The 17,375-nt window shown below is 36.3% G+C and overlaps 1 protein-coding gene across 3 annotated transcripts in view; it reads right to left on the bottom strand.

Annotated features, from left to right (window-relative positions):
- Nucleotides 1-4,874: 4,874 nt before the first annotated feature.
- The window catches only part of LOC129425882 (uncharacterized), a 57,507-nt gene continuing 45,006 nt past the window's right edge, over nt 4,875-17,375 (bottom strand). Inside the window, exons 6-13 of one of the 3 annotated variants that reach the window (XM_073857655.1) lie at nt 7,669-7,926; nt 7,338-7,592; nt 6,868-7,110; nt 6,478-6,735; nt 6,064-6,372; nt 5,740-5,988; nt 5,560-5,643; nt 4,892-5,315 (exon numbers count right to left, since the gene is read on the bottom strand). In XM_073857655.1, coding sequence (XP_073713756.1) covers nt 5,249-5,315; nt 5,560-5,643; nt 5,740-5,988; nt 6,064-6,372; nt 6,478-6,735; nt 6,868-7,110; nt 7,338-7,592; nt 7,669-7,926 — 1,723 coding nt within the window. In that variant the 3' untranslated portion in view covers nt 4,892-5,248. Of the gene's footprint in view, nt 5,316-5,559; nt 5,644-5,739; nt 5,989-6,063; nt 6,373-6,477; nt 6,736-6,867; nt 7,111-7,337; nt 7,593-7,668; nt 7,927-17,375 lie in introns of all 3 variants that reach the window. The other 2 variants (XM_073857656.1, XM_073857657.1) reach the window with 2 other exon arrangements.

Below are 17,375 nucleotides of genomic sequence, written 5' to 3'. Positions count from 1 at the left end.
CAAAAGCTTCTCATCGCTTGATGTGATCCTTTGAAAGATTTAAATGACATTAACAATACATTTCACTAATGTAAATCACAATTTAACATTTCATAAATCAATCTAGACTAACCATATTGCTTAGAGTTTAATAATTCATAGCTCTAAAACCATAAGTGAGCTTTTACGTTATCTTTTATTTCTTTTAATTCTTCTCGATGATTCTCCCAACACACTTTATGTGAAAATACTGACCAGTTTAAAACAAAGATCTTTTCCAAAACTCAAAAAGGAGACGTTTGATACCATTATTTGAGTTCTTCAAATTAAAGGTTAAGCCAACAAAAAATAAAGATAATTTTCCCAGAAAATAATTAAAATCTTACATGCAAATGCACATTATGAGATGATGGGAATTAATTTGACACAATGACTGATGGCAGGACCCTACAGCACAGATGATGACAGCACTGTGCACAAATACATATAAACATTTACTGTCAATCAAACAGCATATTTACTGTAGTCAGTATATCCATAATATCTGTGTTGAGACACAAGATTGTGTTAATAAACTATTCTGAAATAATGGGGCAGTTCCTCAGACATGGTTTAGATTAAGGCATTATCTTGCAAAAAAATTACTGGTGTGCATCTTGAGACAAACAATGGCGGTAATATATTTTAAGACATGTCATTTAAAGCTGTTTTCAGCTCAAACAAGCATTTAAGTCTTGGACTGGACTTAAGCTCTGTCTGAGAAACTGACCCAATAAGTGCTGATATGTTTCCATGCATTCTATTATTTAAAGATTAGCAGTAATTATACAAAAATGACACCGTTCATTAGTCAACCTAATCAAAATCAAGCATTCTCGAGATCTGTTTAATATTTAATAAAGATGACCTGAGAATGACCTCATGTTTGTTGCTGTGACCACGTTTTTTAATTTAACTTTCTTAAGAGATACATTGCATGAAAAGACAGTTTGAGCTCAGACACCTACTGGTTTTTGAAAGCCCATCATGACAGAAGATTGGTCAGGACTTCAGCAGGTCAATAAAGAAACTGAATAATTTATTAAAGAGCCAGACTCTTTGCTTTTAGAGCTAAAGACTAAATATTCACAATAAACGATGTTGAAACTAGCTAGAGGCAAAGAAAGGAAAAAAACGACTCCGGATCAGATCTGTGCTGGATCCATCCGGACCTGCCCAGATCCAGTGCTGATCCAGCCCGGAATCATTTGCTTTGGGTGCTGAAGATAAGAACAACACCTGCAAATCGCATGTACACAATTTTATATTTATAAGCGCACATGCACGCGCGCACGCGCGCACGCACACACACGCACGCACGCACACACACACACACACACACACACACACACACACACACACACACACACACACACACACACACACACACACACACACACACACGCACACGCACACCTTTATGAGTGCACCCTAAATTAAATGCAGCATGAAGTTTAAACAACTTAAGTCAGTTCAACCTACTTTTTTAACTTACAACATTAACTTATATTTTTTATATTACTTTAACTTAAAGGCGGGTGCATGATCTCTGAAAGCCAATGTTGATATTTGAAATCACCTAACAATCAAGCCCCTACCCCAATAGAATCTGGACCTTCTTTTGATAGACCCGTCCCACATATAGGCAACCCAGGCAACAATGTCATAGACACGCCCCTTACTGCTGATTGGCTACAAGTGTGTTTTGGCAGTCAGCCCGAAAAGCGTTTTTCAGAAATTGTGCACTCCGCCTTTAACAAATTATGTTGACAAAATATTTTTTACAGTGTGGCTATAAACAGAATTTGACAGCGGCCCTCATCCAAACTTCTACGTCATTATATAAAAATCAAGTCCACGTGATGATGTGTTAGCCAATATCACAAGACGACAATTGTTTACAATAAAATCACATTCATTCATTTTAGTTTAGCAGAAATTAGGCGAGAAAAAGAAACAGGAAGCAAGAATTGATATGATCATAAAAATGTATAAATTCAAGCAAAGAGCATAACCTGTTGCAAGTAAAAAATATATATATTTTGAGATGGGACTTTATGTCAATAGAAAATTAATCCAGAAAATATCATTCATTTAAATTTCATTTAACACAGAATATGTTGTACAGTGTAAGTGCATGCACTGGTTGATGGGATGTTTAAAGACTATAAGTCTTTATTTAACATAAGCCAAATAAATCACATGTAATATCTATAAAACATGTTAAGCTTCCAGTTTCTGACCGCCTTTAATGATTCATCTCTTTCTACAATTGATCATTGTCTAGAAACAGACGATTTGCATAAAAACCCAGAGGCTTTTGTCTAGTTATGACATTGTGCTTCAGAGAAATGAATAACTCACATCAGTTTAGTTTTTCCCAGTTACTCTTGATGTAAATGACTCCCATCATGTTCTCCATAATGATGCCAGGAAATAAATTACTATGACCTTAAATCACTTTTAAACTAAATTCTGTTTCAATTTTAATATCACTAATATTATAATAAATATAGTAATTTATTTTACTTAATTTATCTTGCTTGTATGCTTTAAATCTCTAAAATCACTTATTTTACTAAATCGAATAAAAATGTATGCTTTTTATGCTAGAAGACTAATTCATACTCTACACTTTAAATATGTAAAGCACTTGAACAGATGCTCATCTCTCTCTCTCTCTCTCTCTCTCTCTCTCTCTCTCTCTCTCTCTCTCTCTCTCTCTCTCTCTCTCTCTCTCTAAAAGATTCATGCTTTTTATTCTGTAAGCGCTCAGTCGTCCCACTGTCACACACTTGTCACACAGAGACATTCAATGTCCAATTGAAAATGAGCTGAGATTGTTTCAATGATTGGAGGCATTGTTCTAACACGTCTGTAGAAATGAAATCATCATGGCAACAGACATCTTTGTAAACCCTGAAGAGGACAATACAAGCATCCATTCCTATTAATTCATCTATAAATATTTCTGTCTAGAATATTGTTAAATCAAACACCTCTCTATTTTGGGATTTTATTTTAGTCCACTACATCCATCTAATCAATCAATATATCATCTCAGACTAACAGAGTATCTGGACTCCTACAATACACAAATCTCTGCTTCCCTCTACAGGAAAGATTTTGTTATTGACTCAGCAAGCATCAAAATTGTTTAATCAAAAGTGTTTTTAAATCATGCTTCAGTTTTACTGTAAAAATATTTCTGTAATAATAATATTACTGCTGCATAAGCTGTATGTTGTTTTTACTTTTGTATATTTGAAAGATTGGTTAATTTTATATACTGCGCTGGGGTAGTTAAATTTAAAACATATTCTTTAAAACTCCATATGTTTTAAAAAGTCTGAATGAAATGTCTCTGCTGTGTCTCACTGTTGTCAAAAGCGGTGTGCGGGAACAACAGGTGATGCAACTTTGGATCCTCGGTAGGGTAGGCTGTCTCATTTCTTATTTAAAGCAACACTATGTAGTTTCCATGTAAAAATGACTTACAACTCCCCCATGTGGTTGAAAAGCGCAACAGTGCCTGGTATCAGACACTCTTCTGCAGGCAGGGGGAGGGGCGGGGCTGTGTGTTCTACCCTCCACCGCCACTTTTAGAGTGTGCTTGTAGCAGCTAGGAGGCTGCTCAGGTTGCAGCAACAGTACAATTTGTATAGTTAAAAGTTGTTCTATCAATGAAATAATTTTAAAGACATTATTTAAAGGTAAAAAAAACTACATAGTGTTGCTTTAAATGTCTTTTTATAATCGGTTTTAAAAGAAAATTGTATGTGTTTTCTTGATCTTACTTTTATTCAAATGTTTTGGTTGTGTGTGAAACGTATTGTGTTGTCGTCTTAGTCTCCAAAAGCACCTCCTGAGCAGAAAAGTCACCCAAAAAAGATTACAATATCTTTATTAACTCTAAAGATAAACTTTTATTGATTTCATTCATTAAAAAAAAAACACCACATCCTAATAGAAATACTACATAGTGAGCCTATAGCAAATTATAAGATAAAAATGGCAAAACCTTTTTTAACGTCTGATGTTTAGAAAATTAACGTCTCATTGTGTACCTCTCCTTGGGGTAACGTTACAAACTTGCAAAGGTAAAAAAGTAACAGATATAACTACTCGTTTGCTATTTGGCTGTTAAATGACCTTGAGGATACTTAAGGAAATTTAAAGTAATATATATATATGATCCAAATTGCCCGAAAGGGATCTTAACCCTTTGTGTTGTTGAGGCCATTTTTTTTAATGTCTTAATTTGGCTACAACTTTCTTTGTGTTTCAGTAAATAGAATGATTTTTGATGACAAATCTTATATTGACACATATTTTGAGAAAAAAACTCAACAATATACTGTAGGCAAATTTACTACCCTTTCGGGTTGTTCATGTACAAAAAAGCCACTAAATCAAACAGGTTCAAAAATTCATCAGATTAATATTGTTAGTATTATAAAAAATTTTTCATAAATCTGTTAATCACCCTCAGTACTGATTAATACCAAATGCTCATGATTTTAACTCCTTAATTGCCAAATTCATATGGTCTCACTGATTTGATAAAAATAACACACACACAAAACACAAATATAAACTGATGCTACACAAATCAAATCAAAGCCAATGTTTTTAGCAATCTTTGGCATGCCCAAGACTGTGAAAAAGGTAAAAAAAATCCAGCCAACAAACACTTTTTATATTGAAAATCGGTCAATTTGTGTGTTTTTCCCCAAATCAGTGACACCACTTATGAACTTGGCAATTAAAAAAGTTAAAATCATGGAAATTTTGCAAACATTTGGTAGTATAGAAAAATAAAAAAATATTAATCTGATGAATTTTTACAGCTGTTTAACCTAGTGACCGCTTCTGTACCCGAACAACCCAAACGGGTAGTGGATTTGGGTTAATAAACATTGACCTTGCTTCACCATCACGGTGAAGTCATCAACATACAAACAATGCAATAAATCTGCATCAACATCTATACCTATTCTTAACACCTAAAAGATTAATATAAATGATAGAATTTAATTAAAAGACAGCAATTAATTAAAAATAATGTTCCCTTAAACCAGCAATAAAGAAAGTGAATATGAATGTGATCTCAAATCTCAACGACTCCAGTTTTGACACATGTTACCTTATCAGTACCCACAACTCTTAATATCTTGAACGGTTATGCAACTGGCTCATATATTCCAGACAAAAACGATGTTTTTTGGCATCACCAGATCTCAAACCGTGGGTCTCTGTAGAAGAGCTCCTTGAATTGAATTCTGTTGTTGAAGAGCCTACAGAGATACAAACACAAGATTATATCAGCTACAACCACAACACACAATCACTAACATAAAAAAACCCTTAGAAACATCCTAAAAAGTACAGACTTTTGACTTGTAATATACAGAAAGCTGCGTAGTACTCTAACCGATTACAGAAAATTTAATAATTTCATTTTCCTCATTTATTTTCAGTCTGCGTGCTATACAAACATATACTTTCGTACTTTATATAGCCTAAGTGTGATACACACACCTTACTGTCTTTATGTTACTGTATTGAGAGACGATATTGTAGATTTTCTGTGCCCCAGCGTCAGTGATGTTACTGCCACTAAAACTACAAAACAGACAAACAAAAATCACCAGAAACACAATAAATATTACAGGACACTCAATGTATAATGTTGACAATCTCTCTCTGTCTTTCACTCACTCAATGATTTCTGCTTTGTGAAGGTTTGGCAGCAGAAGATCCAGACTCTGATCAGTTAGATGACACTGACTGAGATCCAGTTCTGTCAGACCTTCAGAATGATCCAGAACCAGCGCCAGTCCTCTACAGACCTGCAGGTCCAGCTGAGTCTGACTGAGATCCACTTCTGCACCCAGAGCCTGAGAAAGAGATTCAGCTTCCCCAGAACCCACATGAGAGAGAAACTGAAGCAGCGTCGATTTATCACAGCTGAAAGAGAGACAGACATGTTTTATTTGTGTATCTGTGCTTGTGTATGAATGATATGTGTTGATGTTTCCTCACTGGAGTTTAACAGAGTGTAAAACTGAGAAGAGTTGATGGATTCCAGCTGTATTAATCTCACAGTCGTGTAGACTCAGCTGTGTGAGTGTTTGTGTATCTTTATAAGCTCTCTGAATGACTGCAGATATCACACGGCAGTCTTCAGCAGTCAGTTGTAGAGTCTCTGTGTCTTCTGTCAGGTCCAGTGCTGAATCACAGGTGAAGTCCAGTTTGTGCTGCAGGGCAGAGAGCAAAACCACTGACGCCTCCTGCTGGACATCAGATGAACTGCAGCAGTGAATCATTCTCAATAACAGCCGTCTGTCAACACTGAAAACAAACAACAACTCAATCACAACAACTTCTGGTAATATCAGAATCACTTCATTTATTAATATTTGAACAACAATATTTGTTACTACATAGAGAGAGGACCTAAGGCAGGAGACGTGACTGAAGAGAGTCTGAATGCTCTCTAGCTCCTCCTCTGGTATGGAGGTCCACATCATGTTGAGTGTAACTGCAGTGCAGTGTTGCAGTATAAAGCGCAGGGCTGCGCAGTGGACAGAGTCCAGCGATCTGCTCTGCAGGTTAATGCAGTTCTTCACTGAACTCAACAGACTGAACACAAACACTGAAGATCTCGACTCATAGATCTCACGGATTAAACACAACATGAAGGTGGAGCTCAACCTGTACAGACACAAACATTTGATAATTTATTTTAAATCACCTTAAATATGTAAATACTATTTAAATATTTTGAGAGCACATTAAGGGTTTTTGTGGATTTTCTGTAATCTGAAGATTCAGTGTGTTGTTTACCGCTGAAAGTGAATCTTGTTGAGAAATGGCAGTATTTCTCTGATGTTGAGTGTTGTGTCTCTTTCTTTAAGGTTAAGAGTGATTGATGGAATTTCACACTGCAGGAAATAGTGAAGTTTTTCCCAGCTGAAGGAACAGGAAGTCAAATCTCCGCCCACTTTCTGTAGGAAGCACAGAGTCACTTCCTCTTCTTGAGCTTCATACACACATTCAGCCAGCGTCTGGAGAATCTCTTCAGAGAGTCTAAACACACAGAGTGTTATTTTGTTTATACAGTGTGGCCGAGCATCAATACTGTACATCTTTACTGGAAACTTTTCAATGAACATCATGCATAAAATTTTACAAATGTTTATTACTAAAACATTAAATAATATCACATATCCCACAACTAATTTTTATCGCAATGCATTCAATAATTTTAATATTAGCACTGCTCAAATCTGTTAGATAAAAACACAATCACAGACCTGAGAGTCGCTGGGCTCTGCTGACACAATAGGAGAGTTAGAGAGAGAGACTTCATCCTGCATTCAGTCAAGTTTAAACACTGAACAGTCCAGAGTCTCAGAAGAGAAGACAAACTGCTCAAAACCCTGGACATCTCCATCTCTGACCGCTGTTTATCATTCAGATCAAGTGAGAGTTCATTTACACTGACAGGAGCTCCAACACCTGAAGACCTCAATGCTCGCACTATTCTCAATACCATATAACCACTCAACCTGAAAACAACAACAACACAATATAAATAGTTAAATATATACAAATAAAAAGAAGATATTTATAACAGTTCATTACCTGAGTGTGTGTATGTTTGTGATGCGTCTGAAGAGAAGTCTTGTTCCTCTGAGAGAGATGGCTTCAGGTTTGACAGTGAAAGTGAGTTTGTCAGCTGACAGATGTAAGACTTCACCCACAAACCTGCAGGTGCTGCTGGGTAATTTTCCATCCAGACTGAGATTGAAGTCCAGAGCCTGAAACAGTGACATCACCAGATCTGGATTCTTTCTGAACTGAACCAGTTTAACCAGACTTAACACACAGCGCTTATCACCACTGAAAAACACAAGACTTGATTAAAACAAACAGCTAACCATCACCAATGAACCACGATCACTTCAGACAATAAACACATTTATGCACTACTGACCGCAGTTGTGAGATGTATGGCAGACAGTGAAGTAAACTCATCACTTGACTCTCTTCATCTGTGCAGTCTATCAGCTTTACTGGTTTCTTCTCTGTTTGAAGCTTCAGCACTTCCAGGAGGATGGAGGTCTTTCTCTCTGAGAGATTTATGATCCAGACATCAGGTGCTGCTGACTGATAAACTGACTGTAATGCTGGAAGTAAACTCCTGCCTGTTTGACTCTCATAGTCCTTCACATGTGAGCAAAGATCCAGCAGGAAATCACTCTGTTTTATTTTAATGTAATCATCATAGTCATAATTCCTCATTATAAGGGAAGGTTTTGTAACTGCACACAGATGACAGCTGAGTAATGAAATTTGTTCCTGTATTGATGTCATTATTTACAGCTGTAACACAGATCCTCAGCAGAAACCTCACTGTAGACATTCGTTGTGTCTCAATATAACTGTACTTAAACCTGATGAAATACAGAAAACCAAACAACTCCTTTATTTGTGATAACACACAGCATGCATGCAATTATACAGTATATCAAATTACCGGAACACATATAGTAGGGGACAGAAGTGATGTCCAGAGGAGATATTTGAACAATATTTACATTTAAAGGCGGAGTCCACGATGTTTGAAAGCCAATGTTGATATTTGAATTCACCTAAACAAACACGCCCCTACCCCAATAGAATCTGGACCTTCTGTTGATAGACTCGCCCCACACATATGCAACCCGGCAAGGATGTCGGTTAGTAGACACGCTCCTTTCTGCTGATTGGCTATAAGTGTGTTTTGGTAGTCGGCCCGTCTCCTTTTCCAAAGCGTTGTTCAAACATCGTGGACTCCGCCTTTAATGACCTTAATTATACTATCCAAATATAAGAGAAACTCAGTTAGGTATTGTTGTCATAGTCCTGCCCGTGTGTTCATCGTCCTCACTTGTGTTATGTTTTGCAAACATCAGTCTTGTGTATTTATTTCCAGCCTTAGTTTTAGTACTTGGTCAGTTATCAACACTGTCTTGTGTAAATTCATGTCCGTTTATGTTTTGTGTGAACTCATGTCTGTCATTGTTGTTATTCTCTGCCAGTCTTCTTGTTTATTGTTTTATTATTAGTGAATATAATCTGATTTAATGTTTCTCCTCATCTCTCTCCATACAAATCTGTGACAGGTATTTAATGATACAATATTTGGCAAAAGACACAAACTGCAGAGTATCCGGGAATATGGGTTTAATTCCATAAAGCACAAAAATACAGAAATCAAAAGCTCATATAGGAAAAAAAACATACGATGACTACAATTTTGTCGATCCTCTCTTTTATGATTCATAAAATACCATTGCTAGGATTTGACCGGGAGGATAGGAGGCAAAATTGACACAGAAGCCGCTTGGATTCAGGGGAAGGGTGATTTATTAATGACACACGGTGTAAAAATGAAAAATAATCAGAAAGAAAATAAACTGTACAAAATATAAACTATATACAAAGTATTTACATGCTAGTTCAGCTAAATCAACTGATCTGAACTGCATAAACAAGAAATCCACAATAAACTTTGTATAAAGCAAAACACAAACTCCTACAACAACCCACACTGACTGACTGTGTGGTAGGGGTGGGCGGATCGATCTAAATATCGATATGCTGTGATTCGTTGTTGTGTCGTCACGTGACTCACTGACACAACGCGCCAAGGAGCGGCGAACTTAGTGAGAGATCAGGATGGCCGAGAGGAAGAGAAGCGTTGTGTGGAGCTATTTTACGGCTCTAAATAACTAAATAATAATACTGTAACTTGATACGTGTAAAAAGTAATGATTGTGTGCACTTTATTTCATTTGCTTTTAAACCAGAAAAATTTTTAGATTTTTGTTATTCTTTATTTAAAAAAAAAAAAGGTTGTAACAAATTAATTATACACTTCCTAATAACTAATAATTTTGTGGACTTCAATACTTTAATAAAAAGCCTAAAGAATTGATCATTCATTCACCTCAGAAATTATGACATACTGCTCTCCCCTACACAGAAGTTTTTTTAAGTAAAAAGTATCGGATTGGTATCGGAATCGGCAATACTGACCCTATATGTATTTGGTATCGGATCGATACCAAATTTTACAGTATCGCCCACCACTACTGTGTGGGAGCCATTTTATATTCTTAGCTCCGCCCCTGGACCAAACCATTTTGAAATTGGTGGGGGTTTCTATAAAAACATGCATGGGCAACAAAATATACATTAATGAAAATAAATAAGTACAAACACAAAATTCTACAGACATCAAACAACCAATAAGACTTTAAACAGAAAACAAAACACTTTTATACAGGCATGAACTGGTGACCCATATGATGTCACAACCAAAATGGCTGCTCAGCATGGTAAGTGTATAAAAGTCCCAGGTTGTATATTGGAGAGGCATCCAGCTGCAGCCCTGCAGACTCACTTCTTGCTAGACACCAGTGGCTGGACACCAGTGGATGGACAGCTGGCGTCATTTCCGTATCGTCATTCACTTTTCAAATTTGACGCGCCATGCACATGTCAGCGGTAAGAAAAACTAATAAACTGTCGATGATTTATCGGTCATGTCAGAATTCAAATGCACAAACTAGACAGTTTTAGGGGGCAGGAATGAGGTGTGTTGTGCACTGTGTGCAATAGTTTATTTGAAACTGTTCATGTTTTATTTTCTCTTGAAATCGGGACTTCCCCACAACCTTACGGGCCTGACTGTTGCATGTTCATTCTGATGGTCAGATTTGTCTAGTTTTACTAAGATGTGTGTAATTTCCAATAAATATTGCAAAACCACGAAGTGTTAATTTGATCTGGATTGTTTGGTAAATTCTCTGATCATGTGAATCTATATTTTAAAAACAGAAGTGGTTTCATTTAAAAAAAAAAAACAGTGGTCAATTAACATGTAGAAGTCTGTTGTAATGACAACGTTATAGTTCATTGATCTAGGCTGAATTTAAGTCACAAAAAATAGTGAAATGATCTGAACAATATATATTTTCAAGGTGGTTCTTGTGAATGCAGTTTGCATGAATTATTGATGTTATAATATTAAGCATATCATTGGGAATTGTTTTATGTAAAGAGATATGATAAAGATCATATTTCAATTTGCACACAGATTTTATATATTTTAAGTCATTAAAGTAAAATGACAATACGGAAAAGACGTGTGAAAATTAAGCCTGCAAAGAATGTCTATCCACTGGTGAAAACCGAAAATAAATATGCTGTCTATCCATAGGTGAAAATATAAAATAAATATGCTGTCTATCCAGAGGTGAAAACCAAAAATAAATATGCTGTCTATCCAGAGATGAAAATATAAAATAAATATGCTGTCTATATGCAGATGTGAAATATAAAATAAATATGCTGTCTATATCCAGAGGTGAAATATAAAATAAAATTGCTGTTCATACAAAATATGTTAAAAAAATTATTTAACTTAATTAAGACATAGTTAAACGTGTATTATGTGTTTTTAGTTTTATTTAGGGCAAACAAATGATTAAAACTAACTACCCTTTTAATTATGCACATTTTTGTCATTAAATCTGTCTATAAACAAAAAGTAGACAAAATGGCAGTGTAATTAGTCAGAAGCATAAATGTTTTATGAACTTTTATTATAAAACTGACCCGAGTTCACAGAAACATATTAAACACTGGTCATGTGATCAACTCCCCTAGTGGTGAACCATCGGATTTTCGAAACGTTTCGAAACAGTTATGACGTAATGAAGCCTTGTTTTCTAAAATCACGTGACTTGGGCCAGTTTGAAACAAGCTCCGAACCACTGTTTCGAAACAAAAGATTCGTAAATGTTTCGAAGCCTCATGAAGCAGTGCTTCAAAAACGACCATCACTATATTGCACAGGTTTGGTTCTGGAAAGTGGAAACTGGTGAGTGTTTGTAATCTTTGTATGCGTGTTTATTGCCCAATAAATGATAGTAGATAAATAATATGCTTGTGGTTATTTCAATGTTTTATGGCAGATGAAATGTAGGTTTGTTTGGGAAGTAACAAACAGTGATAAACAACATAAAACATTAACATTAAAGGGCCATTTCACCGATAGGAACATTATTCTTTATGGAAAGTGAGTCATATTTGTAGTCAAAATGTAACATAAATGTAGAATTTTGTGCCTATTTGACAGAGAAAAGACAAAATGTGACTTTAGAGCACATTTGTATGAAAAACTACAACTGCCACTATGCACCACAATGCACAGCTCTGCAAGCCACTCCCATTACTCGGAACACGGCTCAGACATGCTATTATGTACATAAATGCCACGTTAGTAAAACAAAGAAAATAGCCACCACCACTGTGTCTGACTGACACCAATCATGATTTACTTTTAAACGTGATGTTACATTGTGGTACACACAATAACACTCTGGCCTGGTGTGTACCAAAGTCTTATTCAAACAGTAACGTGCGGTTTCAGATCCGCAGTACAAATGTCTTTTTTTAAGTACTTAAAAAAAGTGTATGCATTTTAAATGTTTATTTAGTTTTACCAATTTTCTTTTTGTCTCTTGTTTACTGTAATTACATTTGTGTTATTATTGGCCTCACTGCTCTCACAATATAGACATATAAAACACCGCTCAGATATGCTATTGGGGACATATATGCCACGTTAGTATAACAAAGAAAATATAAACACTCACTTTAGTCAGACGTTCGTTTATCCCTGCATCCTCCACACAAACGCGTCCCCTGCATAATATTCTCCACAGACGCGCTGCCTCAGCTCTGGGAGCTTGGAGCTTGTGCTCGTAAACCGAAACACGTCTTTGAAATAAGCACACGACCACAAACATTCACAAAACAAACGTTCATATCCTTATCTGATCCAGAAATGTTAAACCGAAAGCAAACGGTGCGAGTCCGTCCAAGCTTATATACTCCGCAGCGCGTCTGCTCGTAAACCGAAACATGTCCGTGAAATAAACGTTCCAAACGCGCGCAAAGTTCCTCTCTTATAGAAACCTTCACCAAACAAACGTCCATATCTTTATCTGATGCAGAAATGTAATAAAGCAAGCACACAGCGAGAATACAGGCAGTAGTCTGTCCAAGCTTCTCTACGCAGCAGAGGCCGATGGTTGCTGCGTCTTCACCGGGCTCCTCTACCCAGCCGACGCCCAGGCTCCGGCTTCTCCTCGGGCTTCTGTTCCTACATCTGCCTCAGCTCTTTGCAGTATTGTGGCTCAAAAAGGTGCAATGTACAGCGGATTAGAGCATCACGCTTGTAAAATCACCCTCTTCCATGTAATATTGATTAACTTCCACTGTTATTGTAACATGAATTCTGGCTCGCTCCACAACTTCTGTTTAGCTTAGCTTAGCATAAAGATGGCGGCTGGTCGTTTTTTTTCGGTCTGTGTTCGTATATTTTTGTAAGTCCCACCCACTTATCTGTAATTGGTCTGAAGCGTGAGTGGGTTCCACCCATAGCCCCCACCTTGGAAAAATGAGGAATGAGTGTCTGTAGTCTTTCACACTCAATAGAGATACAGGATTTCCTTCTTTCAATGACGCAAAATGACGATTTTTACATCATTGAAAGAAGGAAGTGCCTCACTGGAATCAGTATTTCTCCCCTCTCAGGGGAAACTGAGGGAATGGTGCACGACCATTCAAAAACATGACTGGGGTTCTAACGGTACAAAGCTTAATGCAAATGGGTGAAGTTTCCCTTTAAACACAGATGCACAATACACTACACCATTACACAGATCCATGTATACATTAACCCTCTGGTGTCCGACCATTTTGGGACACTGTCAGAGGTTCTGACATGCTCTTACATTTGGTCTTTTTTCAGTTGCTTTAAAACATAATAATGGCAAGTGTCACATACTACTGTGTTCAGCACAAACTGGGCTAAAATATTATATGAGCTCCATGTATGTACCTGTTTGTATTTTTGAGAGAAAATGGTTTATGCGTGGTTTTTAAAAAAGCAAAAAATTTAAGTCACTGATATAAGTTCACAAAACCCATACTAAACATGTTTTAACAAGACTTTCCTAAACATAATCTAGTAGTCTAGAGTTTTTTCTTTAAAATGATGTAAAAATCATCTTGCCTACTAATTCACATAAACCAATATTTTGATTTAGAAATTGTAAAACACTTTTTGTTTAGAGTGGCCGTATGCGAGAAGGATTGATTGACAGCTAGCAAACAAAGGCTCGCATAATGAGCTGCATAATGAGGCAGGAGGTAACTACAGTAAAGAATGTGAGGACAAATGTACATGTTTGTTTGAGGTTTAAGAAGTTAACAGTAAAATCAAAATAGAAATGAAGGTCAGTAGGACATTTTCAGTTTATTTGGAAACGAACCCTATTTAAACTTAATTTGTATAAGAAACTGATAAACAACAGAGCTGTAAACATCATGTGGCTCATTTTACCATATAACTTTATGTCCAAAAAGTGTGAATATGTTTTTCCACTTCATAGTTTTGTACTGATGAGAGGGATGCAGACCTGTAAGAGAGTTATGAACAGCTGTTAGCATAAACTGTCCACAGAAATACCCTTATACATAACTGATAGGTAAATAATAGCACATTCAGATAAACTATCATATAAACTAAATTAGTATCTCACATAAACATCTGCAATGATTAGTTATATAAAAAGCTGTTTTCATATGACTGTTTTCAGATGCCCATCCCCTTATCGTCTAGCTTCTGTTTTAAACGCGTTACTGTAAGCGCGTATGAACTTTAAAAACACATCGCATATGGAGTCCATGCGAGCTCGCGTCTCCGTGTAAGCAGCGCGGAGCTCATAATAAAACGGTGTCGCGTGTAAAGCGCAATGTATGGAATGCGTTGCATGTAAACAATATCATATTACAGCAGATCCCGCAGTGCAGCATTACTCAAAGTTGCCATGAAGGATACGAAAGTGAATAACTGTGTCAACACTGTACAGCATGTAACAATGAAATCCGCCATTACGTGACCACGCGTACTCGTTTGTAAATAAGCATGTAAACATGGAGTCATATTACAGCACACACTTAAAAGATACAGCAGTGCAGCATTACTCAAAGTTGCCATGAAGGATACGAAAGTGAATAACTGTGTCTAACACTGTACAGTAACAATGAAATCCGCCATTACGTGAAATCACGCGCCCTCGTTTGTAAACAATGCGAAAGTTTTTAAATCCGAAGCGTGCAGTCTGCTGATGTTGCTTATGTAGGCTGAACTGCACAAGCCATAACATATTACATGATAGCAAATATAAATGAAGACAAATGACTTACAGTTTCTTCAGAAATATATCCTCCTCCAGTGCGTCTTCCATTGTTCTTCTTCTTAGGTAAAGATAAACGCTTCTCTTCCTCAATGTCCAGACATAAATGAAGATATTCCTCACGTGTGTGTATAAAGTTTATAATCCAAACATGCGCTAAAGTCTTTAAATCTGATAAAACTTTACACTTTGTTTATTATTGTTGGAACTGCTCGTCTCTTCATTACCATGTCAACAGCTTGTGGGCGTGACCGCATTAGAGATAATGAGCTCAGCCAGGAAAAACGGTACTCTCTTTACTTCAATGCAGATTATATAAACAGGAAATATTTGTTTTTGATTATAATTAGCTTGTTTAAAAGTAGACATTTCAGGCTTTCTTTTGATATGTGTATCATGTTTGTGTGACGAGTATTCGCGGAGTTTCAAATGATTTTTGTAACGTGATTTGAGAGACAGCTGGCGGAGACAGAAATGTCTGAATGCGCACCCTGTTTATTTTCTTTATTTGACAAAAACACAAAGATCTCTTGTTATTGTGAATGTACACTAATTAAAGAGGACCCTTCAGAGTTTCAAATGATGTCAAACACGTAAGTGTTTGATTATTAGTGATGGAGTATTTTAAGTTGATTCTGCTATGATAAGGAGAAAACACGTCAAAACGCGTCCCCGCGTTTTTGGACCCCTGTGGGTTAAATGCCTGCATTCGAATCGTGCTTGGTGTTAATGGTGGCTGTGTAATAATAATAGTTGTGTATGAGGCTAGTCACAGTGCCTCAACCTCATACTACACTGTGACAACCATTCTCTTGGTCATGGGTGTAAATTTCAACTTATAGTGGGGGACAAAACATTTCTAAAGAGCCATTTTTGAGGCGGACACAAATAATGCAGCTGGTAAATTGTACTTGTAAGGATAAATGTACACAGAGGACAGCCTAATATTCTTCTTTAAAATCATTTATTTTCCATGCATTCCCCCCAGGTTTTAAGCTTAAAATAATGGGCATTGCCTAGAAGTTTTGCTGATGTGTACTATGTACATTTTGGTAAGCCTTTTAAATTCATCCCAAAGCCAAAGATAAGATTCAGTTTACACTCCAAGCACAACTACACAAAACAAATACAAAACTTTTCAAAGACATCAATTGTTCTCTGTCAGATATCACTGCTATAATGTTTTATAATGGTTTTTAGCATCAATTGTTTGCAGTGTAGCGTCTCATACCTCAGTTGTGAGATGTATGGCAGACATTGAAGTAAACTCATCACTTGACTCTCTTCATCTGTGCAGTATCTCAGCTTTACTGGTTTCTTCTCTGTTTGAAGCTTCAGCACTTCCAGGAGGATGGAGGTCTTTCTCTTTGAGAGATTTATGATCCAGACATCAGGTGCTGACTGTATATAAACTGACTGTAATGCTGGAAGTAAACTCCTGCCTGTTTGACTCTCATAGTCCTTCACATGTGAGCAAAGATCCAGCAGAAAATCACTCTGCCTCATTTTAATGTAATAATTACCATAGTCATAATACCTCGCATTATAAGGGAAGGTTTTGTAACTGCACACAGATGACAGCTGAGTAATGAAATTTGTTCCTGTATTGATGTCATTATTTACAGCTGTATCACAGATCCTCAGCAGAAACCTCACTGCAGACATTTGTTGTGTCTCATCATTACTGTACTCAAACCTGATGAAATACAGAGAAACAAACAACTCCTTTATTTATGATAACATACAGCATGCAGGCAATTATACAGTATAGCAAATAACAGCAACACATACAGTAGGGGACAAAAGTGATGTTTGCACAACATTTACATTTTAATGACCTTACATGTTTAATTTAACTCCAAATTTAAAAATTTGGTATAAATTATTAAAAACAGCCAACTTGACTTAGGTGTTTAATTTATAAACAATATTTACTAAAAGAGGCAAACTACAGAGTACTGTATCAGTCAAAGTTATTTCTACACAGCTATATATATATATATATATATATATATATATATATATATATAT

The sequence above is a fragment of the Misgurnus anguillicaudatus genome, chromosome 19 (assembly GCF_027580225.2).
Source record: "Misgurnus anguillicaudatus chromosome 19, ASM2758022v2, whole genome shotgun sequence".
NCBI classification, from domain to species: domain Eukaryota; kingdom Metazoa; phylum Chordata; class Actinopteri; order Cypriniformes; family Cobitidae; genus Misgurnus; species Misgurnus anguillicaudatus.
The sequence above is the reverse complement of the archived record's forward strand: the minus strand, read 5'-3'. Positions and strand labels throughout refer to the sequence as shown.